This window comes from Mytilus edulis, chromosome 11, assembly GCF_963676685.1.
Source record: "Mytilus edulis chromosome 11, xbMytEdul2.2, whole genome shotgun sequence".
Taxonomy (NCBI): Eukaryota; Metazoa; Mollusca; class Bivalvia; order Mytilida; family Mytilidae; genus Mytilus; species Mytilus edulis.
Genome location: NC_092354.1, coordinates 23,760,641 through 23,787,358, shown reverse-complemented (window position 1 = coordinate 23,787,358; position 26,718 = coordinate 23,760,641). Strand labels below are relative to the sequence as shown.

General features: G+C 36.0%; 3 protein-coding genes across 3 annotated transcripts; 1 reads left to right on the top strand and 2 right to left on the bottom strand.

Moving 5' to 3' along the window:
• Positions 1-18,295: 18,295 nt before the first annotated feature.
• Positions 18,296-19,424, top strand: LOC139494095 (P2X purinoceptor 7-like). Its single transcript, XM_071282269.1, has 2 exons — positions 18,296-18,645; positions 19,235-19,424. The coding sequence occupies exons 1-2, from the start codon at positions 18,296-18,298 to the stop codon at positions 19,422-19,424; spliced, it is 540 nt and encodes a 179-aa protein (XP_071138370.1).
• A 967-nt stretch (positions 19,425-20,391) lies between these two features.
• On the bottom strand, positions 20,392-21,598 carry LOC139494094 (uncharacterized; the record flags this gene model as incomplete). Its single annotated transcript, XM_071282268.1, has 1 exon — positions 20,392-21,598. A coding segment is annotated over one exon (954 nt), but the record flags the coding sequence as incomplete, so codon positions are not given.
• Positions 21,560-26,505, bottom strand: LOC139495383 (uncharacterized). The gene is made up of 3 exons (XM_071283690.1): positions 25,833-26,505; positions 24,290-24,466; positions 21,560-21,977 (listed from the first exon to the last, which is right to left on the bottom strand). The coding sequence occupies exons 1-3, from the start codon at positions 26,202-26,204 to the stop codon at positions 21,600-21,602; spliced, it is 927 nt and encodes a 308-aa protein (XP_071139791.1). The 5' UTR covers positions 26,205-26,505; the 3' UTR covers positions 21,560-21,599.
• Positions 26,506-26,718: the final 213 nt, after the last annotated feature.

Genomic DNA, 26,718 nt, shown 5'->3' with positions numbered 1-26,718 from the left:
AGCTGTTATAGGTTGTCTGATGTCAGGACGTGAATACAATCTGTCAAACCCAGTTAATATTTTTTTAATCAAAAAGGATTGTGTAATATCTTCAAAATTTTCGGCTTTTAGTTTAAAAGACAAACCAAAAATGTAAGACCTGCAAGTTGATGACGCATAATTATTTTTGGAGAAATAAGCTATGTATTTCATCATGTAATCCAGACTAGGTGGCCACATAATTGGTAATTTGCATTCTAAAAGAAATTTGTGGAAAGATTTTTCAGCCTGTTCATAAACATTTTTCGTGCTTATTTGAAAAAGCCGCATTAAAGAGTTTTGAGGCTTCTAAACAAGAGATCCCAGAATTCCTGTGGTACTGGTGTAGGTTCTACTTCTGCTGCTGGGGCCGCCTTTTTGAATTTTTCTAACTGTCCACGAGATAAAGAATCAGCTAGTATATTGGTTACTGACGACAAATGTATAGCTTTAAATTGAAAATTATATTTTAATGTCCACAACACAATTGTTCTCACAATTGACATTACTCGTTCAGATTTTGATGTTTTTGAATTTAGAATTGACACTACGGCAGAATTATCACAATGGAAAAGAATCTTTTTATTCGTAAATTTCACCCCCCATAACAAGATTGCTAAAGCTATAGGAATTATTTCAAAATAAGTGATATCAGAGAGAATGTTTTTTGCCCAGTTGCTTGGCCATTTTAAACATGCCCATGAACCATTCAAAAAGGCTCCACAGCCTAATTGTTTTCCACCTGCGCTATTGGTGAACAATTCCAAATCAGGACCATTAACCCAATCAAAATTTTATAGATAATTGTATACAATTGAATTCCAAACATGCCATTGGATCATAAATATTTACTACGTTTCACTGTAAATTTTACCACTTTTTTGATAATTGTATGTGATGTTATCTTAAATAGGTCATTTGTTCCAGATAATTTTCCAAAATGAACTGACCATTGCATTTGATGTAAGCATGAACTTTTTGGATAATTGCATTAGATGAAACATTATATTGACCAATTTTTATAGATAATTGTATACAATGGAGTACCAACCCTGCTATCGGTTCATAAATATTTTACTACATTTCACTGTAAATTTGACCACTTTTTTGATAATTTTATTTGATGTAACCTTAAATCGGTCATTTGTTCCAGATAATTTTCTTAGATGTCATAACCGTTACAATAAATGTTATCTTGGACCAACCAGCGATAAGTGAAATATTTGCATATTTTCACAAAATTAGATCACTTTTTTGGATAATTGTTTTAGATGTTACCTTAATTTGACCATATTTTATAGATAATTGTAAATAATGTTACACCAAACCAGCCATTGGTTTATTGATGTTTTTTTCTTTATTTCACTGTAAGTTTAAACACTTTTTTGATAATTGTATTTGATGATATCTTAAATCGGTCATTTGTTCCAGAGAATTTTTTTAAGATGTAATTTTGGACCAACCAAAGTTTTATTGAAAATTTTACATTTTTTTTAATAAATTTGACCCCTTTTTGGATAATTGTTTTAGATGTTACCTTAAATTGACTTATTTTTATGGATAATTGTATATAAGGAAACACCAAACCCGCCATCGGTTTATTGATGTTTTTTTTCCTTCATTTCACTGAAAATTTGAAAAAAAAAATTGATAATTGTATTTGATGTTATCTTAAATCGGTTATTTGTTCGAGATAATTTTCCAAAATGAACTGAATATGGCAAAAGATGTAAACATCATAACATATACGAGATGAACATAAGCCGTGTCATGCCAACAACTGGTTTTTATTAAATAAATGTGTTTAGTTCCGATGCAAAAACCCTATAAGTGAATCAATATTAAAGCCAAAATATGCAATCTTTAATGACCTGTCAACAGTCTCGTAACTATACCCATTCTTAAAGTCTATTTAAAGGTTTTGTTAGCTTCTGAGGGGAATACTGACATTTTTTGCTTTATAAAGAATATTACCATAAAAGATTGGATGTGAAATACCTGAACGTAAAAAAAGTCTGCATGTTAAGCTATATTTACGAATGATGTTCTTGTACCGATAATAAAATTTAGTAAATGTTTTGACTAGTTTGTGATATCGAAAACCCTGGTGTAATAATTTTTCAGTAATACATACATTTCTCTCGTTAAAATCTTAAGTATATTTTACTTACTATTTTTTTTATTCAATTGAATTTACACATATTTTTTTTGCTACAACACATACAAAAACTTAAGTACTCTTTAAGGAAACAATTGAGGACATAACATAATTGCAAGGTCATCTCAGCAGTGGAACATATAAGCTAATATGTGACAAAATTAAGAAAAAATGAACTTGTGTAATTACGCACAAGTGATCTTGGCAAGGTTAACTAAAGAACCAGAAACTTTAAAATGGTGGAATGATCAACCGAATAAAGAAAACAAAATTCTTGTCTATGTGCCAAATCACAGCTAAAATATCAATGTCAAAGCAAGATATGAAAATTACTATGTTTATATGCATAGCTATCAAAAGATGCATATTCCACTCCAAGAATTTTAATCACGTATCCCAGGATCACAAAAATACTTAAGCAATGCCAAGTACTGGAAAAACAATAATAAAACAGGAGGAAAAAAAGCATATTTGGGGCAAACTGTCTGAAGCAGAAAGGAAACTCAATAAAACAGAATATTGTGAAGAATTGACGTCCGAAATCTTTTATGCTTCACTGCACAAATATACGACACCTTCTACGATAGAAGTAAGTAATCTATGTGAAGACCTCACGAAAAAAGTCTGTGAAAACTCAAAAAGCGATAAATGTAACAAAAGCAGCAAAGATCTTACATACCCTTGAACCATTCATAGAGCACAAACTTGACACTAACATAATAGAAACAGCATGCAAGTTATATGACTTGATAAAAAAGTTATCATCAGACGAGAAATAAAAGAGAATTCACACTATTGTCTCCAAAAGTAGACTTTTTAATCGATAGACATTCAGTGAAAAGTCAGAACGACTATAAACATGTTCATATGTATGATTTTAGAAAACGTCAAACTTGTAATCATGCAATCTAAAGGGGGAAAAAAAGGATTTAGTGTGTTCAATAATCGCTTGCTCTGTTAGATTGAGTACATATAAAGAGAAGGAATAACCAGTATTTGAAAGGTAAGTTCTTTTTTTTTCGAAATCTTAAAAAATGTGGTTATTTTGCATTTTGTGACGTCATTAAAATGACTGTAACCCCAGCGTTTGTGAACAAAACAAATAGTTACATGACAATTAAGAAAGAAAGATTGGCTAGCTAATACGTAACGTGTATCTGTATATTTCATATACAGTTATTTAGCATATGCATAATAAAATAATCGTACTCTCAAACACTGGAGGCATAGTGGACTCAAAACCACAGGATATTCCACTAAAATTTGGCCTGTCCATCATTTCAATGATTTTTTTCTCCCACTGCTGATAGTTGCTTTGGTGCCGGCCCTCCTCCAGTCAATTTCCTCTGGTTTTATACTTCACAAATTTTTTTTTTGCATTCTGGTGTATGTTTCCCCATTTATATATTAATTGTTTAATCGTTCTTTTTTGAAGACCCATTGCGTTAATTTTAGAACATATTTCTGACCACTTTTCATTTTTTTTTGTTATTTGTTATGGTGTTTGTTTGCTCTGATTTTAACACGAACTCATCCTTTTCTACAAGTTCTTGTAACAGAGTTATTTCTGAGATGCTCCAGTTTTGTTGCCTTTCTCTCTTAGACGCCATGTCTGCCAAAAGTACGCGAAATTGCGCGAGGTCGAACATAACTGATTGTTAAATACCAAACTACTAGTTAAACGTAAATTAGTAAACTCAAACGTAACTAACTGTTGTGCATTGGATTTTTAATCAATAGTTACGTAACTTGCAGTTAAAATTTAAACTAACAGTTAAAGGCTTAACAGTTAGTTAAACTAACTGACCATCGTGCAACCGGGTCCAGAGCTGTCAGAGTGAAAGTTTACCTATTTTTTAATATTTATGTATTTCTTGCTTTAAACCTCATCGAGACAAAAGGGCAAAAATTAGTGCGCTATACCATTGGCTATCTAAGAAGCAAGCAAATTAAGCAATAAAATATTTAAAATTACAAAAAATAGCAAACTCAAACTGTGCATTGTTAAATTCCACCAGAAAATGCCAAATAATAGCAATTTCATAATAACAGTTGCAAACGGGGAACTCATTTGGTCATTTTGTAAATCGAACGCTTTCTTTTAATATTAAATCAATCAACTACATATCATAGGCAGAACAAATAGAAAGCTTTTTCTTATATCATGTTCGTTCCTGGTATACCTGGCATTCGCATACACAAACACGATTAATGAGAAATGCTGCCAATTGTATCTCACCTTTACTTTACACGAATAATATTGCAAAATCGGAAACTTGATTATAAGGAGTGTTTCACTTCAATTCTACCTTTATATACATTTCAGGTTGAGTTCCGAAATGATTGTGGTGGAGATGAAGGCGGACTTAGACGGGAATATTTGGAAATTGTTATACGACAAATGTTAAAGTCCTCTTATTTTGAAGGTTGTATAGTTTACTCTTTCAAAACGAACACTTTGTTTAAATTATATTTCATGTACTTAGAAATTGACGAATGTCTCGATTTTTTTTAAGCACGTACATTATTTAGACAGTTACACACACAATGCTATATTCTGTATTTCAAGAGTTTAAACATGCAGAAATATCAAAAGTGTGATGGTGCTAGAATGGAAATGGAAACATTTTTTTAACATGCAGACTACATGGGACGTCAGATCGTAAATCCTATAACATTGGTGCTGCTTAATTAACTTTATATTGTGAAATTACCAAGTTAACAAAACATAATTCCTTCATGTCATACCCAATGCTCTTTGTAACATGGGTAGGCATTATATTTGTTTAAATTTTACGTTGTGTTTCAAATTGTTAGATGCATCAACAAGTTGAAACTTGGAAGACATATTCATTAGGGACATGCCTTTTAAAATTATTATGTAGTTACTAATACAATAATGTAATATATGGTGCCTATTGAAATTTAGGGATACATTATTATTTGTTACATGGTAAAATGAAAGTGTGAATGGGGCATTAGTTTGGTGTCAGAGCACAATTTCTTCATATATTCTTTATGTGTTTAAATAATGAAATACAAAACAATTACTTGTTTGCTATGGTCTTGTCAATGCATGTAAATAATTTAAATAAACAATTCCTTTGTTAATTTTCAGAAATGGGCAGCAATGGTCAGGAGCTGACCTTCAATATTTTGGCATACATAGAAGGAATGTATAAAACTACTGAAGAAGGCTGGCAACAATCATAATTCAAGGTGGAGCATTTTCTCCTATTCTAACATATGCTAAGGTTACCTATGGCTACATGGGTACAAATGCAGCAACAATTGAAAAGCTTCATGACGAAAAAAAAATCAATCAGAAGGTGATTATTTCAGTATATATTAACATTTGACATTGTTTGCTAGATCAATATAAAAAAGATGTGGTGTTATTGCCAATTAGACAACTTTTCATAAGAGACTAAATGACACAGAAAACTGTGGCAAAAAAAATTCACGACAAATTGAGTTACCATCAGAGGTTTATTGCTGCAACATCGTTTCCTTATTCGTGTCATCCTGAATGGAACTTTTGGTAGACTTATAAGAGAAAAGCTCGCAATTTGAAATCTAAAAATAATCATATCAAGGATAAGCTAGTAGTTCTGCTGATAATCAATTAAGCATCGAGCCTTTCGAAGAAATTCGATAGGACTACGGAGTTACGAAAGATGAAGATGTTAACTCTGTCAGAGATTTTTTAATTGATAGCTGAAAAAAATTAGTAATGGCATATATATTTATATGATTTTTATTTTTGATCAGTGTAATTTTCATGTTTTGAAGTAGGAGAAAGGCTACAGTAGGTAACCGCAGTTCGAAGATCTTTAAAAAAGGAGGTAGGTGACAGTGCACCGGTATGCTGATCCTGGGGGAGTCTACGATTATTGGTGCACCAGAAGTGGCAAGATGGAACAAACATATATACTGAGCAAAAGAGACCAACACTGCACGGCTGTCCTATGTTGGCATGAGTTGTTGACTCTTCACTTACAAATGACTCTCTTTGAACAATGATCAATGTGCAACCTGTGTTTTACAGATTCTTTCTTACACACATAGAGACTACCTCAGATTGTTTTGGTTTGAGGACAATACTAGAATCTAGAATGACCGCGCATGTTTATCGAAACAAACCAAGCACAGCAGTGGCAACATGTAGACTCATAAAAGCTGTTGAAACCTCTGAGCAGGACATAAAGTACTCATGAATCGTAATGTTTATGTTGACGATGGTTTCGCATTCAGCCTGCAGTTAAAACCACCAGTCCTGTTTACGTTCTTGACCGGCGGGTTATGGCAACTTTGATCCACCCGTTGCCACACTCAAAACAGAATATCATCGCCTCCGATAAATATAATCAGATCAGTTTTTTTCAGACTTTTTGCGAAAGGATTTTTACATAGATGCAAGTTTGAAGTCTGTTGCTTCCGTCGATTATGCTCGTTAGCTTAGTCGAACGAAGTCAGGATATGTGGAACAAAGGTTTAAGATTGCAAAAGTTTCAGTCAAATTCAACATAATACCGTGAACAATTGTACTTGAATATCTCTTAAAGACATCCCCCCATTCCTTAAACAACATCGTAATACTACAGATCATATTGATGAAATCTTGCGTTTCAATATTTTGAAAGAATTTAAGGGACACAAGTTTGGCGTTTTCCTACAGAAATATGGATAAATAATTGAGACTTATGTCCGATGTGCATTATACATGTGATACCTTTCTAGAGCAACGAGTACCAGTAAAGATATACCCTCATTTTTCAGTGGCCGTCGAAATTTCCCCGACTATCATCCCTTATGGCTTCTATTATGACAAGACCTACCTATTGTATTTATTGTGAACTTGTTCTCGTCATGAATATGCATGAAATATTTGCCACTGGACGTTAAGCAACCAACAATCAATCAATCAATTCTTCGTTTCATGTCCTGAATAGACTTCATGTAAAGTTTCATTGAAATCTGAGTCCCATGATGTGCCAACCATTGCCTGGGTTTTCCATGGACAGCCTCTTAATCAAAGAGACTTAACTTTATCCACATTAAAATTATTTATTTTTTAAATATATATAGAGAGATACTGGCACATTAGCCAGCGGTTTGCGATATTTGAGTGCAGCTGAACTTTACATGAATGCAAGTTTCTATGCTAATCTAGATGCCTTTGGTAATGATGGTGAATTTGGGATGTCTCTTACTGGATCAGCTGAAAATTTTCTATCTTCTACAAATGACAGGTACTTTTCAAAAGATTCCTAAATTTTAACATAGACGTATTGGATTATCGACCGACAGGCAGACAGACACAGACAGATAAATAGAGAGAGGGAAAAATCTATACAGCTTTCGAAAATTGAACATGTTAAAGTGCAAAAATGTTAAAAAGGTTAGTGTGCAAAAATGTTATAAAGGTTAAAGTGCAAAAAAATGAGTTAACTATGCATATTGCCATAACTAGAGATAATATTAACTGGACACACTTTCAGGGAATCAGCAATAAGCCATGAAGCACTGGAAACTTGCTGCATTATTCCTAGATCTAAGTGGATTAGTTTGATTAACATTGCATCCCTGGCAAGTGTACCCCGAAGACCACTTTATTCTGTATATCCTAGTAATGCAAGTCTAAAAGTAAAATCACCAAAATACTGAAAGGAAAGTCCACAATCGAATGACAAAATAAAAGAGCTAATAAACATCAAACAAATGGATAACAACCGTCATATTCCTGAATTGATACAGACATTTTAGAAATAGTGGATTAAACCTGGTTGTATATGGATTGATAACCTCTCACTTGCATGACAGTTGCATAAAATTCCAGTGTCTTGACAACGATGTGTGAACAATACAGTATTCGTTTCACCTAATGTTTGAGAATGGGTTAATTAGTTTGTATAATACATGAATGTTCCTAGATATACACATATACTATACTGGACAAAAGAAATATAAACTAGAAAAAATATCAAATAACATTTACGTTTTGCGTTTTGAGCAATCGTCATGACTCAATAATATCAGATGCACGGGATTACCAAGCGGTAGCATGTATATACATATAACTTTTTTCAGCTTTTCAACCTACTTTGTTATATTTGTTTCCTTTTTTAGACGGGATTTCCATACATAAATCTATTCCAACAACAGTGTAATCCGAGAGATTGTCAAGTTATATCGTCTGATCAACTAATTTATATCCTGTGGTCTGTTAATGGGGGTCTACCTTATGGTCCATGTACTCCAGATCATTTCGTATCTATTTGCCTTAGTAAGTATATAATATAAGGTTTTCCCCAAAAGTCCAACTTTGCAGTAACATTGATTGATTGATTGATTGTTGGTTGCTTAACGTCCAGTGGCAAATATTTCATGCATATTCAGGACGGGAACAAGTTAACAATAAATACAATAGGTAGGTTGTTGTAATAGAGGCCATCTAGGATGATGGTCGGGGAAATTTGGACTGCCACTGGAAAATGAGGGTATATTGGATAGGGACAGAAATTTGGCCTTACAACAGGCCACCTACGGACCCCTCAAAGAGTTGTTGCAAGGGTTCTTAGCGTGCAAAGAGCGTGGCACTCTCTTTACACGAGGCATCGGATTTAACGTCCCCTTCTGACGGACGTGACTGCGAACTTGATACATCCCGCACAGCCAAACGGACGCCCCACTTCAGCAAGCGTTTTACTGCCGGTCGGGAGAAGACCAAGTGACCATATTTCTATACCCCAGTCACCCTTGGGGACTCTTTGCAGTAACAATCGATGATTCTGATATTCCGTCCATTTCCGTTGGATAATGTTGTTTTCTTACTGATCGCTGATTTCACTGATAGTATATACTGATGACAGAACATAAACTAGAAAAATATTTGAAAAAGGAACAATTCCAGCATCATTGACTCCTGTGATTATTTCAGATAGCAAGGGAAGATATCTTGAAAATCAGTGAACTACAGCTTTTGAAAAAAAAACATTAAGTGGTGGTATAAATCAGGCCAAACGTCATCACAGGGTCTTGCCTGGCTAAACAACAACTTAGCATCTAAAATTGGACACTTGGATAACATTTCTCTTCATATGATCGCAGCTCAAAACTTGTCTCTCTAAGACCAAACCCTGAAGAAGAGGTACAAAATGTCATAAATAATTTCAGAGACATTAAAGAATTATTAGCAGCTTATCCTATATGCAAATTAACATTTTTGGAAATTCCTATATTCTCAATTTTCGAGTGGAACAAATCTCATGATCACCCAAGTCCAAACCAATTTTAAAATCAGGACGACTCATTAATTGTCAACATAATTGAAATTAATCAGCAAATTCGACAGCTCCACAACGTAGTTCATGTAGGATCACCAGCTTTCTCCCTTGACATATATCATTCTGTAGCTTGTAAATCAAAAAACAGTCGCAAACGACCAAGAGATTTATATATGTAGGAAGGCACCGACCTTAAGGCATCCTTCTGCTCGGAGTTGAAGGACCTGACACCCTTCCCAAACCCGAAGTAGGCATTGCAGTACGAGTCCTGCCACTCCCGCATCTGATATCGAGGTCGATATCTGACGGGCGTGCAGTTGTTCCTCCACAGTGAAATCCACTCCCACTCGCGATGGGCTCGGGCGTGAACCCTATCCAGTCTGCCAACACCGAATGTGCAGGACCACAGGCTGGTCAAAACGGCAGGACTGGAGTGCCCATCGCAAGGTCGATATCTGAAGGGCGTGCAGTTTTTCCTCTACAGTGAAATCCACTCCCACCTCTCCAAGGGCGGACACACTCGGGTGGGACACCAGTTAATGGAACCGGTGCTGAGTGGCATCCTCAAACTGCCCAGCACTCTTCGGGTGGATCCCCACTGCACCGACCCACCCCGGGTCCAGCCCCATAGGTACACGGGGCAAAATCTTCGGGTTACAGAAAACTGCAACCCCTCCAGCCAGCTTGACTGGGTCCACAGGGACAGGGTCCAACCGCACCCTTAGAAAATCACCCAGAGATGTCCGAGAAGGCAGCCCCATCTTGGTCAGGGAACTATCCAGATGCATATGACTGTCAAATGCCTCTGGAAGATCCCTGCACAATTGGGACTCCACTCCCCTACTCCCTGAGGGATTCCCCTGGTGCTTTGATCCCTGTGCCCCCACAGACGAAGATGAACCTCGTGACCCTAGACTCGGAAGTGACCTGCTTGGACTGGGACGTGGGAGAGACATGAGGGAGGGTACAGGCCGGGTAGGGAGGGACATGAGGGAGGGAATGGACCTGGGAGAGGGCCTCGTGGAACTGAACGCAATCTGTCCCATGGGCCTGGGAGTCCCCTGTGTGCAAACCGGAGCCCCCAGCCTGCTGAAAACTCCTGCCTTTGCTGGTGGACTCCCCTGGGACGGCTCACTGGAGCTGAGGTTAACCTTCCCCAGAAAGGCCTGACGCTGATGTCCCTGTAAGAGAGCCATCAGCTCCACCTGCGCCCTCCAGTGCATGAGGACTGCAGGTGAGTTGATTGGCGACAGCGTGAAGGTTGGCGAAACCTCCCACCGCGCCAATTGGCACACTGCTGCCATGGCTCCCCACTCAGTGGTCAAGTCCTCTGAAGTCAATCCCACAGTCTCCAGTTGGCTTATCACCCAATGAATGGGGTCCCCAACAGCAGCCCCCCTAGGGCTCTGAAGAGTGTGCTCAGCGACGTGAGTCGCACCCGGGCTTACCCTGGGTCGGAAACTCACAGGTACCGGAACACCTCGGCCACGTGCTCCGCGAGAATGTGCCCTTCCAGGCCTGGTCCCCGGGCTTCACAGCCAGACACTGGACAAGACAGTTCAGTACCAACTGATTCACCCTGCACTCCATAGTGAGGTGTTGCCACCTCACAGGAAGCTGGGGAGCCAGACTGGCCCCGACACACCTCCTGACCCTGAGCCATCCCCTGAGGTGAGGTTGTCAGGAGGTGAGGTCGCTGCCATGGCCTTCTTCTTGGCAGCTCTACTCTTTTTGTTTGCCCTTGACTTCTTCTTCTTCTTGGTCTTCACCTCCCCCTTCCCCCTCGACCCCTTCAGACCCCCCACTTACCTCTAACGCAGCCCCCGGGCTCCCCTGGACCTCAGGGTCTAGCTGCATCAGCTCCTCCTCCGACACACAAACCACCAGTTCCTCCGTCACCTCTGTGACGGAGGACTGCCCTGGAGAGGATGGCTGGGCTTCATCTCCTGACTTGTCCGGCTTGTTCTGGTTATTGTTCATCTGAAATAGATTTACCTGAGAGTGCAGGGAGATCCTGGACACGTGCACCCCTGTGGAGACCGAACATCCAGGACACTGATAGGCGTCCATTCTGTCAGCCTCCCAAGGAGTGATGTCCACGCGTCGTCCATGGAACCATTCCCTGCACTCGTCACATCTAATCATGAGACCCCCATCATCTGGTCCCCGGCATGAACAATAAATGTTTTTACCCTTTTTTCCCTTGGGTTCCAACTCCTCTATTTCCTTCCAATTTCTACTTATGACTTGGGCTTGTAGTTTTTTACACCAATTTGGGACTTTCCTATCCTTACACAACTTAATCCGGTCATGATGGGCCACCACCATTGCTGTTTTCATTTTGACCCTGTAAAGATATTGAGTGAGACTTTCCACCACCACCCCGGGGCCCTTCCAGGATGGTGTCAGTTTTCGACATTTTCCCTTGATGGTGGCCGTATCCAATTGATACACTAGATCCCCCACTTTAAACCTTTTGACTACCACCTTGAGATCGTAATCCCTTTTGAGGCGTTCTTGTGCCGTTTTTAGATTGGCCCTGGCCAGCTCATGTGCCCCTTGGATGGCTTCCTCTAAGTCTGAAACATATTTTTCTCTATCTTGAATTCCCTCCCCATGTGGCCCCCTGAACTCAGCAGGCTGATTGACTTCTCTGCCCAACATGAGATGATTAGGAGTAAACCCGGTGCTTTTACTGACTGAAGCACGGAACGCACCAGCTAATTGCGGAAGGAATAGATCCCAGGACTTTTGATTTTTTCCCACAAAGCACTGCACTGAAGCCATCAGCGTTCGATTGCAACGCTCTACTTGACCGGTGGAGGAAGGGCGGTATGGGGTGGTTCTACTTTTGTGTATTTGAAGCAGGTCACACATGGCTTTAAACAGATGGGATTCAAAGTTCCTCCCGTGATCAGTGAATACCTGAAAGGGACTCCCGAAACGGGAGAAGAATTCATTCACTGCTGTACGGGCTGTTAGTTCTGCGCCCTGGGCGGGGAGAGGGACACATTCCACCCATTTGGTAAACTGATCGATCATCATGAGGTTATGTTCATTTCCTCGTTCCGTTTTTGGGAGGGGCCCCACAAAATCTAGATGAACCTTTTCCATTGGCGCCCCAGCATGATGTTTTACCATAGGGTGACGGTTTGGGCGAGTAGCCTTTTTGTTTTGGCTACACAAAGCACAACTTGCTACATACTGTTCAATCTCTTTCTTCATCCCTCTCCAATAATACCTCGACTTGATCCTTTGGTAGGTTCGGCCCCCTCCCCCCCCCCCCCCCTTGGTGGCCCGCTGCAGGAATATCGTGACACAACTCCATCAGTTTCTTTGGTGATACTTGAGGAATGACCACCCTGTCTGCATCTCCTTTCATCCCTTTCTTGTACAGGATATTATCTCCATTAAGGACAAATAATTCCCGATTTAACCAGTAGTACTTGGGGGCGGGACCGCTAAGGAAGATTTCCTCCTTAGAGGGTTCCCCTTTTGTTTTCCTCCATTGAACCACCCATTTTAATTCTAGGTCCTTACTTTGGTTTTCTTTTAACTCCTCTTGACTGTATCCCAAGTTTACCCCAAGGTCCCCTCCTACTTCCTGCACCCAGATGTCACCCTCCCCCTCTGACAATATGGCTAATTCGTCCCCCATCTTCGACACGGACACCCGGTATATTTGCACGACTGGTTCTCGTGTGTCTCTGGGTTGTATACTACCATAGGGTCTCTTTGCCAAGGGTATGGTATCATCGACATTTTCTATGAACTGTCCCCAATTTTGTTGAGCTCGGGCACAGTAGGTACATCCCCCACGGCAAATCTGCTAGAACCTTGTCTACTTGAAACTCTTGACAAGGTCCATATTGAGGCAATCGAGACAAAGCGTCTGCATTAGGATGTTTAGCCCCTGGCCGGTGTTTGATTTCCATATCAAACTGACTGATTTCTTCCAGCCACCGGGCCAATTGTCCCTGGGGTTCCTTGAAATTCGTTAACCAAGTGAGGCTACTATGATCTGTTCGAACCGTAAACCTCCGCCCAAGCAAGTAATGTCTGAATAGCCTAGTGAACCTGACAATGGCTAACAGCTCCTTTCGGGTAGTACAATATTTCTGCTGTTCTGGGGTGAGGGTAAAGCTAGCATAGGACGTGGCCCGTTCCTGTCCCCCCCTGGACCTGCAATAATTCTGCCCCAATAGCCTTGTCAGAGGCATCCGTGTCTAAGATAAAAGGATCAGTGGCGTTGGGCAATGACAGGACAGGGGTTGACACCATGGCTTCCCTGAGTCTGTCGAAAGACTGTTGTTGCTCGTTTCCCCAGGAATAGGGGCGTTTTCCGGTTAAGGCTTGAAGGGGTAAAGCTATATTAGTATAGTCTTTTATAAAGGCCCTGTGATAGTTTGCGAATCCCCAAAACCGTTCCACTTCCTTTGAGTTCCAGGGTTTTGGCCAGTTTTTTACATCCTTTACATATCCCGGGCCAATTTCCATCCCTTCGGGACCTACCACCCTCCCTAAAAATTCTACCTTCTTCCTAAATAAATCGCACTTCCTGGGTTTTAGTTTGAGCCCGTACGTCCTAAACCTTTCAAATACCACCCTCAGGTTTGCCAAGTGGTCCCCAAAATCCCTTCCCAAGACTAATATGTCATCCAAGAAAGCCAACACTACCCGCCATGTTAACCCCCGGAGTACAAGGCTTATAACCCGGGCGTATGTGTCTGGGCCATTGCATAGCCCAAAAGCCATGCGTGCAAACTCAAACAGCCCATATTTGGTGATAAAAGCCGTTTTTGGCCGGTCCTCCTCTTTTATTTTGACTTGCCAATACGCCGAATTGGCATCCAACTTGGAGTACCACAAGGAGGTGTTGGAGGTTGCAGTAAAGAGACAGATTGGCATTCAGGGGCTGCCTCAATAAATCCTGGGACCCTGTACAAGCCATTTCCGAATCTTCTGACAATCTAGCCTCAGTTAAACCAGCTAAAACAAAGACAAAATAGCTCTTAAATTCAATGGTGTTAGCCAATTAATACGCCAAATGTTTAGTTGCAAAATTTGGATAGGGGTATAAACATTTTAAAATTTAGATCACAGATACGTTATGGAGTAGATCCCCCATTTGTGTTGGTGTCGGAAATGGTTTTTCATATTTTCATTTTTTTTAAACTACTGTTTCTATTTATTTGATATTTTCAAATAGTTTATCAATTGGTTTGAACAATAGTTATATGAAAGGACAACACATATAAAGTAGAATATGTCACAGGTTGTAAATGCTGCAATTTTTTTCGTTAAAACTTTTGATAACCCTCATAATACATAGAGGTAAACACTCATGTTGATTCCCTGAAAAAACATCTTGTAAGAAAGTGTTAATTAAAACAAATTTAGTATGATGTTTTTTTTTGTATATGAAACAAACACTGCCCACCCTGTTTTATACTATGTTCCCCATTATGACAATAAGCAACATAGTTAACATAAAAGCAGGATCCCAACCCTCCTTCTGACCTGGGACAATGGTATAACAGTACATATTTCGACATATTTCTTACTCTTTATTAAACATAACAAAAACAACTTATTTGGTAGATTGTAAGACCTTGCATATGTATTTACATTAAAGTAGACATACCTAAAAGGTATCCTTTCAATCAAGTGGGTGTCCTTCACAGTAGCTCACGGTTCTCTCCAACTCTTAATCAAATCGATTCGTGACATTCAATGGTCCAAACTCCCCTTTCCAGATAACCTATACCAATGCACATCTCGGTTTAAGCTAAAACGTTCCACCCTTGGAATTTAAATGGATCCATGTATTTCCCTATGTCTCTTTTCAAGGGAAATTTGTTTTTCCTCCATGATTATCTAGTTAATTGCATAAAACATGTTTCGTCGGCTAATATAAAATCAAGCACGGACTGAAAATCCCTAAGAAATTTCTCATCATATACAATAGAATATCGTGCAGAACCACAAAGATAATGATGCATCAAATCGTTTGTCGTTATACACTAACAATTAAAGAAAAAAATCAAGAAGAAAACTTGAACCAACCACAGCTTTATCAAAACATTTCAAGAATTTTTATTCAATTTAACCACTTTTTGGATATTCATTCGGATGTTACCTTATTGTTATTTTTTTCATATTTTACTGTAAATTTGTCAATTTTTTGATATTTTTTTTTTATCTTACCTTAAATCTGTCATTTGATCAAGAAGAAAACTTGAACCAACCACAGCTTTATAAAAAAATATCAACATTGTTCATTCACTATAACCACTTTTTGGATATTCATTCGGATGTTACCATATTGATATTTTTTTTCATATTTTTCTGTAAATTTGTCAATATTTTTGATAATTTTTTTGATGTTACCTTAAATCGGTCATTAGATCAAGACGAAAACATGAACCAACCATAGTTTTAAAAAAAATATATCAACAGTTTTCATTCACTTTAACCACTTTTTAGATATTCATTCGGATCTAATTGATATTTTTTTCATATTTTACTGTAAATTTGTTAATTTTTTTGATATTTTTTTTTATGTTACCTAAAATCGGTCATTTGATCAAGAAGAAAGCTTGAACCAACCACAGCTTTATTAAAACATTTCAAGATTTTTTGTTCAATTTAACCACTTTTTGGATATTCATTCGGATGTTACCTTCTTGATTTTTTTTCATATTTTACTGTAAATTTGTCAATTTTTTTATAATTGTTTTGATGTTACCTTAAATCAAGAAGCAAACATGAACCAACCACAGCTTTATTAAAAAATATCAACATTTTTTATTCAATTTAAACATTTTTTGGATATTCGTTCGGATGTTACCTTATTGATATTTTCATATTTTACTGTAAATTTGTCAATATTTTAATAATTTGACCAAGAAGAAAACTTAAAGCAACCACAGCTTTATTAAAAAATATCAACATTTTTCATTCAATTTAACCACTTATTGGATATTCGTTCGGATGTTACCTTATTGATATTTTTTTTATACATAGTATTTTACTGTAAATTTGTCAATTTTTTTATAATTTTTTTGATGTTACCTTAAATCTGTCATTTGATCAAGAAGAAAACTTGAACCAACCACAGCTTTATTAAAAAATATCAACATTTTTCATTCAATTTAACCACTTATTGGATATTCGTTCGGATGTTACCTTATTGATATTTTTTTTATATTTTACTGTAAATTTGTCAATTTTTTTGATAATTTTTTTATGTTACCTTAAATCGGTCATTTGATCAAGAAAAAAACATGAACCAACCACAGCTTTATAAAAAAATATCAACATTTTTCATTCACTGTAACCCCTTTTTGGATATTCATTCGGATGTTACCTTATTGATATTTTTTTCACATTTTACTGTAAATTTGTCAATTTTTTTATAATTTTTTTAATGTCACCTTAAATCGGTCATTTGATCAAGAAGAAAACATGAACCAACCACAGATTTGTTAACAAATATCAACATTTTTCATTCAATTTAACCACTTTTTGGATATTCGTTCGGATGTTACCTTATTGATATTTTTTTTCATATTTTACTGTAAATTTGTCAATTTTTGTATAATTGTTTTGATGTTACCTTAAATCTGTCATTTGATCAAGAAGTCAATTTTTTTGATATTTTTTTTGATGTACTTAAATGGGTCATTTGATCAAGAAAAAAACTTGAAGCAAACACAGCTTTATTAAAAAATATCAACATTTTTTATTCAATTTAACCACTTTTTGGATATTCGTTCGGATGTTACCTTAATGATTTTTTCATATTTTACTGTAAATTTGTCAATGTTTTGAAATTTTTTTTTTATGTTACCTTAAAACTGTCAGTTGATCAAGAAGAAAACATGAACCAACCACATCTTAATAAAAAAAATATCAACATTGTTCATTCACTATAACCACTTTTTAGATATTCATTCGGATGTTACCATATTGATATTTTTTGTCATATTTTACTGTAAATTTGTCAATATTTTTGATAATTTTTTTGATGTTACCTTAAATCGGTCATTTGATCAAGAAGAAAACATGAACCAACCATAGCTTTATAAAAAAAATATCAACATTTTTCATTCACTGTAACCACTTTTTGGATATTCATTCGGATGTTACCTTATTGATGTTTTTTTCATATTTTACTGTAAATTTGTCAATTTTTTGATAATTTTTTTAATGTCACCTTAAATCGGTCATTTGATCAAGAGGAAAACATGAACCAACCACAGCTTTATTAACAAATATCAACATTTTTCATTCAATTTAACCACTTTTTGGATATTCGTTCGGATGTTACCTTATTGATATTTTTTTATATATATTTTACTGTAAATTTGTCAATTTTTTGATGTTACCTTAAATCTGTCATTTGATCAAGAAGAACACATGAACCAACCACAGCTTTATAAAAAAATATCAACATTTTTCATTCACTGTAACCACTTTTTAGATGTTCATTCAGATGTTACCTTTTTGATATTTTTTTGATATTTTACTGTAAATTTGTCAATTTTTTGATAATTTTTTTGATGTTACCTTAAGGGGAAGGAAACCCACTTGAAATGTACTTGTGTTAAGAATCTATTTTATATTTGTATAGTGATAAAGCGCCTTATCTCTTTGAAATAATGTCAGAAACCTGTAAAAATGATATTAATATTTTACCCATTTTAAATTTCCCGCCGACATGGCAGATACCATTTTGTTTTTATTAGTGACGTCACCCCGTCTATTTGGATTCCAACGTTCGATTACGTAATGCCATCAGAGCTAAACAAAAACATTCGCCGATTTAATCATGGATAGAGAAGATAAAATGGGCTTGGTTCCGTATAATTTTGAACCAGAATATTCTGTCGAGGAAATGAACACTAATTCCGTAGCCGAGCCAACATCACAGCAGGCATTCCCGACTCTGGAAGAATGGTGTGACTGTGGAAAGTGCCAGCAAATGCCGTCCCCAGAGGAATGTGTATGTTGCAGACATGCAGAGTTTGTTTATCCAAATTTAGAGGACCATCAGTGCATTACGCAGATTGACAGTTTTGACAATCTTATTTTGAACCCCGATGTATTGGCACTGTCATTTATACAGCTGATGATGTTTAAGAGGCAACGTGGTCGTGCACCTGACCAGCTAAACTCAATGTAATTTCTTTAAATATGCGAAAAAATGGGAGAAGGAACCATTGGAACTTTACCGTAGGTGATTTTTTTAACTACCAGAAAATGCCGTTTTGCCGTTTTATATAATATTATCTGATATCATTGTCGTTCTTTCGGTGTGGAAAAAAGAGTGTGTGTGGGGGGTGGGGGGAATAAGCGTTATAACAATCTTGGAACATTGGACATTTTTCACAAAGAAAAAAATTTTCTTCTTAGCCTTTTTGATACTTGCAGAATATTTTACACAGAGCATAATATATTGAAACATGCTGAAGGGATTAATATTTGACAAATTTATATTTTCAAAAATATAATCTACATGTATAAAATTAATTTGAAAAAAAATGAGAGGCCGATATTTATATCAATGAGACACTAACCAGAAACCTGCAACTATAAACAAAAAAAAACAACATGCTGGTACATGTACCAGGTCTCAAGTAGAATATCCCATAAGACAAGTGAAGTTTAAAGTTTGACCCAACACTTGTGTGTCTACCATGCACATTATATATCAAACTGTAAAATCTCACAGAAATTAGTCATTGTATATGTATTTATCCTATTTCAGACAGTCACGGTTAGTTGCCTACAGACAATTTGTATGTTTGATGCTGAAAGGTGAGAGACTGGGAAAGGGCAATAGAGTAGTTATTCCATCCTGTGTTGTTAGAAAAATCAGCGATGCTTTCCTAGATGAAGATGGTGATTATACTGGATTCAAGTTGGCTATAGATGATGTTCTGGACTTATTTGTTTAACATTACACTTTTTTTTCTCACCTTTGTTATCATTAAAAAAATGTTTTCCAGATTTTGTGTATTTCAGAATATTTATTATTAATACTCAGTGGACCTATCACCCATTGGTTGTCATTAGCTTGGACTCGGGAGATGTATTGAAATCAAATAACTTTAGTAGCTGTCTGCAGTATTTGTCTTTTTGTCCATTATTTTACTCAGTTTTAGCATATTCCCAGCTGTTTTTTTAATTGTTCCGCATTTGTTCAAGTCCTTTTACTTACAGCTTACTATTGGATACATGTTTTGATCATTATTTAATGTATTGCGATGACCATCATTTATAAATAGAGTTTTCCCCCTTTGTTTCAGGTGGATAGGGGGTAGGGCATTGACCATTCTTATTTTATGTGTGGGTGATGGGAATGTTAAGGATCAGAAATGTGTTTTGGGAAACTCAAGGACAAATTCATTTCCCCCCTAAATCATCAATGGAAACACTCCTGTTCATTAAACTTTTATTTCAGAAATATGAAATAACAAAAAAACATGCCCCTTTTTCCAAAAAGATGAATGGTTAATGCCAAATTGTCTCGCTTCACTGGACTTTAATTCAAGTAAAACATATTACTGAACTATATACGGGTACAAATTGGATTGATAACAGTGAATTTTATGTGATGAATATGAATCGTGCAATGTACTAGAACACAACTGAGAGCTGGATTTTTATATGAATATAGTTCTTTGTATTAGAACTACATTGTAAGTTATATTTTAATTTTTGTAAGAATGTGCTTTGAACTTTACCACCATGGTCAGCTGGATTTGCATATGAATAGTGTTTTGTACTATATAAACTAGAGCACCACTGTCTGCTGGATTTGTATATGAATAGTGTTTTGTACTATATAAACTAGAGCATCACTGTTTGCTGAATTTGCATATGAATAGTGTTTTGTACTATATAAACTAGAGCATCACTGTCTGCTGGATTTGTATATAAATAGTGTTTTGTACTATATGTACTAGACCATCACTGTCTGCTGGATTTGTATATGAAAAGTGTTTTTTACTATATGTACTAGACCATCACTGTCTGCTGGATTTGTATATGAATAGTGTTTTGTACTATGTACTAGACCAACACTGTCTGCTGGATTTTTATTTAGAAAAAGTGCATAGTACTAGACCACAATAATCAAATGGAATCAGTTTCACAAAAAACAACTTGCGATATGTTAGTTCATAGCATTACTTGTAATCAAAGTGAAAAAAAGGCTATGATATACTTCTAAATTGCCAGTATGACAGAACTCACTTAATTGACATATGTCTTTTCTCAGTCGCTTATCAAGAACAACTTCCTTAAGTGCCTTGTGTGCCTTTGATTCTCTTACAAGCCATTTTTTTTTTGCAGCAACATCTGTTGGAATAAAAGTGTGAGCACATTGTTTGAAAATTTTTCCTTCAAAGGTGTGTGTGTTGAATATGTGATCACAAATTGATAACCAACTCTCTTCCAGCAGAACCTTGTCACCCTCACAGTTACTGGCGCACCACCATAAATGGTTGCAAATGGCTTTAATCCAAAAGTTCAAATCTTCACAACCTTTTGACTTAGCTTTGCCGGTCAACTTTTTCTTCAGTGATTTGCATAAATGCCATACATCAAATTGATGATCTACATTTGAAAATTCCTTTTTCATAATGCTTCTAATTTGCACATGGCGATCAGTTGCCAAAACTTCAATTGTGAATCCTTGATCTAATAAGTAAGTCATGCATCTTCTAAAACCTTCTACTTCCATTTTAGAGGAGGAACCTGTTTCTGTAACTTTTACCACTAAAAACATAACATTATGTTGAGTTTCAATGTCAAGAAGTGAGTACGTACAGTACTTGGCACTGAAACCCGGCGAGTCACACCTTCCGTCACCAGCAAGGCGGAAACTGGTTCCCTGTTGTTTTATTTTGTCTAGCTCAGCTTTTTGAAGCAATGACCATGTGTGTTTAACGACCGGCATTAAATACTCTCTTTGAATTTTGTTGAATGTTGTATGTGATATGAATTTCATGTTTAAAAATTCTGAAAATTGAGATAAATGAGTAAAAGTTTGTCCAGAAAACAAGGTGGCCGCACTCACCAGTAAGTTTCCTACAAGCATTTTACCGACAAATGGATGTGAACTCCATTTACTGTTCTGGCGTTAAGATGACTAAGTCTTGTTCAACTGAATCACATTCGCTTTCTTCAGAATCGATTACATAATCTTTGTCATTTGAATCATCATTTTTGTCAGCTGTACAAGTATCCCTTTTGGAATAAGCCTCAACAAAATCCTGCTTGGTGGGTGTTGATAATATAAAGTTAAATGTAGAAGTATGCGGTTGTAATATTGAATTGCCTTCTTCATGTGAAGCATTTAAAGTATTGTCCTTTGACTTGGAATAGCTATGATCCTTGACTGTTAACATGTTAAAGCTTTCATTTCCTTTATACCTGATACAAGTTTCACAAGGGTGACCACAGGAAAGTATTTGTGGAACACACACAATTGATTCAGATGGGACCTGAAAAGACAAAAGCACAAATATTAACAATGATCATCATTCCAATATGCTGCAGTTGAACAATTAAACAACCGGTACCCTTTTCACAATTTTTTTTTATTGTGAATAAATATTTGTTTGATATACACATTTATACATATTATCCATTTATGTATGTCATGAAGTTTTTTATTCAGAAACTGAATAATATATTCATAAGAGTTCACATGCTAAAATGTTTTGCCATCTTTACTTATCATTTCTGATTGATGTTAAACGTCTTAATGATGAAGGTTCCACAACAGATATCACATAAAGCCATATAAAAAATAGGTGTGTTTAAGGTGAAATCTTCATAAAAATTAAAGTAGATAGATTTTTTTTTATACCTTGGTTCATGCGAAGAAATTTTGTTTTTTAAGAGTGCTTGTCCAAAAATAGCAAACAAAATAGTTAGGGTCTAAGCATTTTTTTTCCTAAATAAACAGCTACGCCATAAGCACATGATACGCCCAACGTCTTGTGCGGAAAATTTAACAAATTACCATATATTGTTTTTGAGATATGGCGGGACATGTAAACAATGTCCCAACACCAGTGGTTTACACAAAAAAAACTAAATATCACTTAAATAAAATTTTGAATAAAAACCAAAAAGTATACAGATCATTTGACCATCATAAGAAACAAATATATTAAGGTTTATGAAATTTGGACAAGTCGTTCTCAAGTTACGGTGCAACATGGGTACGCCGGACAGACAGACGGACAGACACCGGACATTTGTATACCATAATATGTCCCGTAAAAATTTTGACAGGCGTAAAAAAAATATAGGGTAGGTAGGGAATCCCTAGATACACATACTTTTTTACTTGGCCTAACTGTACACTCATTATAATTTACCTATTGCTTACTGTACCAGAGAGTGAGAAACAGACTAAATCATAATAAAATGCTACGCTGGGCACAGTTTGATCCAACTGCTGAGGTGAAACCTGGCCAGAATATGAACACAACAGCCTGATACGACCTCGGTGGTTGAACCCTGAACAAGTGGTGCAAGTTTGGACACAATATTCAATCTTGATACTGTCTGAATTTGGATTATGATCAAATTTTTGACACGATATAGGTTTCCGACACAAAATGAGTTTGAAATGGTTGAAATATTTCTATTAAATTTCTATTGAAGATTTTTTGACATTGCACAATACTGTGCATTTGAAGATTTCTTGCTTTGGTGCAATATTGTGGTATATAGTGAAAGAAAAAAAAAATTATAAAAAAAAAATTACCCCCCCCCCCCACATTTTTTAAACTAGAAAATTGCTTGTTTTTGGCCCCTTATTCCTCAACCATGAGGACAATTACCCCCAAACTCAATCCCAGCATTTCCTTTGTGATGTGGAACCTTGTGGTACAATTTCAGAAAGATACATACATGTACAACAGTCATGACAGTGGCATAACCAGGGTTTAAAATATGTGGATGCGAAACTGTCGCCGAGCAGAAAAGGCGAAAACATTTTGGGACTTTTTAATACAGAAAATTATATTTATCGGACGTTGTCCCTGTATGCTTGTGTACTCCCCTAGAATTTGACACTGGTTAGACATTTTTCTTTAATTTTAAAATCCCCACCAATATATATTATATTTCCAACAGAATTTTATTGTTTTCTCCAACTTGACCATCACTAAATTCAGAAATATTTGATGTGAAATCTTATGTTTGACATCTCATATATATATACAACATGTACCTGTCCCAAGTAAGGAGCCTATAACTTGTACATGTAAGTAAGTTATTGGTTGTCGCTTGATACTGAGTGTTACTGACTATATATGTTTTTCGTGTATTGTTTTTATATTTAAATCTGTCCATTACTTTGTCCTGTCTGAATTGTTTCACAATAGTATTTTGTGGGGCCATTTATAGCTTACATTGTGGTGTGAGTCAAGGCTCTACATTGAAGGCTGCACTGTTCTTTTTATTGTTTATGTTCAGTACTTTTGGTCTTGAATGACGAGTTGTGTCATTGACTAGCATACCACATCTTTTTGTGTTTATAGTTATCCCTATGTTTTTTATTCTATAACAGGCGTTAATAACATAAACAATTGCTATTCAGTAGTGTATATGAAATTATAATTTGACATCTTAACTAATAAGGTTTATAAATCCCATGTTTGCATAATATCATAGTTGTCAAATTTTATAACAATATGCTCTTCTATTAACATGTCTAACTTGTTCTAAATATATTGTTATGTAATAATGATAATAAAGGGTGTTGCTTGTTAATAAATAATTTGCATTGTACATGTACCTCAATCGTGTCAATAGATGAAAAGTCTTGCTTTTGTTCCTGGTGCTCCACTGTTGAAGGCTTGTCTTTCTTTGGTGCACAATGTCTATGTTCAACCATACTCTTCCTTTTAACACCAGACATTTTAGATCCAACATCATTTTTCTCACCAATAAAAGCTACAATACTGTCTCTTAGCTAAAAATAGAATAAAAAACACTTTCAAGTTTATGCATAATAAAGAAAGAAGGGATCATGATATATAGATATATAGAACATACAAATTGCATGTAAACATGCATTCTTGATTATTTTTTCTATGAAATGTAGGTTAATTGTACTGTCTAACAAGTGTTTTGGCCTAGACCATAAATTAATTGTTGAAATTTTCATCTGAGGCAAGAAAATTTGGTACTGTTTAAGTTTATTGTGTCAACAAGTCTGCTGTGAACTTTATATTTTACATAAAATTGATCTGATGAGTTGAACCTTTTCCAACTGAGTAATACCAATAATTCTTTAATTATAAATAATAAAATTATTTCAACTGTTGTTTAAACATATTTATTGTCTGTATTTGGATCACACCTCTATCATGCTCTTTCCACTAAATATTAAATGGAATTGAATAAAAATATCTTAATATTAATAAGTAATCACTGCATGGTGTACTTATTTATTTTTTTGAAAATATAGTTTGATTCTGAATTTCTTGAAAAAAATAACTGTTTCAGAAGGGTAGTCATGGCAGTGTAACGCAAGTACAAAAAAATATGGTTAAGGAAAGGACCTATATTTTATCCTTGGTTTAGGTTCATCTAAGGAATTGAAAAATATTATCCGTTTTTACTCCGAGTACATAAACAACAGTGAACCCTGTGCATCAAGAAAAGTGTTCATGCATGGCATGCCTTATATATATAATTATGAAAAAGATGCACTGTATGTATGATACATGTACTATATAAATAAAATTGACAACTGACCTGGCTATCACTGCACATTTCCCCCCAATATGCAGAAAATGGCAAGGTAAAAAAACACTTCAGTTTCAGTATTTACACCACATGGTAGAAACAAGTACCTGTGATTTACACAGTTAAATCACCTGCTGTGTACAAGTGTATAATATGGGAAGCATTGAATTCTCAAACATTAGGTAAATAACGAGAGAATCGAAAATAAATCATGGAAAAGATTACTTATGCTTATGACAAGTTATGTGATAGAAGTTAGAACCCAAGGAGATCATATAACACAATATTTATCGATCGTTTGGTCTGACACAAAGACGTCATTTGCCAGACCCTCTAAACATGCTAAATGTCTGCCCTAGCCGACGACTTACTGCATCTTTGCGTCAACTTCACATATTGATTTATTGTTATGTTTCACTCCCCCTTTTATAATTATTTTATAATATTTTAAAAATGGCTGGATCCACATCTGATATTTGATAACATGACGTATGGTGAAAATTCACCCCCCCTTTTTTTCCCCTAAAAAATATTGTAATAATGGAATAAAAATTAATTGTTCCCTCATTATTCTGTTTTGTGTTTACCTGTGCTTTCTTTCTTTTCTCTATTAACTGATGGGTAGAGTGTCTGTCTTGTTTCTCATGCCTTACGCCTGGACCTGGCTTTACTATTGTTGGCACTGATCCCGGCTTCAGTTTCAATGTTCCTTTGAACCCCAAAGATTCGGCCATCAAGTTTCTATCAAAACAGTTTTGTTCAAAATGATCTTGGCATACAACACGACTTTTACTCCATTGGAAAGTGTCCATGTTTAGCTTGTCATTCCGTAGGTGGTCGATCCACAGTTTGCACTGTTTTCTTTTCTCAGCGGATTTTTTCGGATCAGGGATTTCAAAAAAGCTTTTATCACATCTCCCTTTTGTATTTGTACAATTAATGGATTGACAGGAAGGCATAATCTGTTTGCGATGAGAGAAATTACGTGCGTCTTGTGATGTTTCAGCTTACATGTGTAGCGGGAAAACCGGAATAGACGGTGTGACGTAGCAAACTACGATCTTTGTGCTCTTCAATTTTAAAGAGTTCCACAAAATGTCGCTGCCCATAAAATGGCGGGAAATTCAAAATTGCCTACTTTAATCTGACCATTTGACCATTCTATAAGATATATTTAAAAAAAGAAACGCTTACATTTCTTTTTTTAAACTATTCTTTGATATAAACACATATTTTATTTTGGGTTTCCTTCTCCTTTAAGGACATAGCAGGCTCGACGTGGTATGTGAAGTAAAAAGATCCGGGAACGGTAGGGTCAATATCAGCGGTTATCCATCCGACATTAGAGTATAAATAAATATCGTTTATTGTCTAACGATAGTAAAATCATTGATAACTAGGGGAATTAAGGCAGACAGCAGGGTGAACTAGTTTTTAATGAGTCATAACATACCCCTATAGCAGATTCGGCCG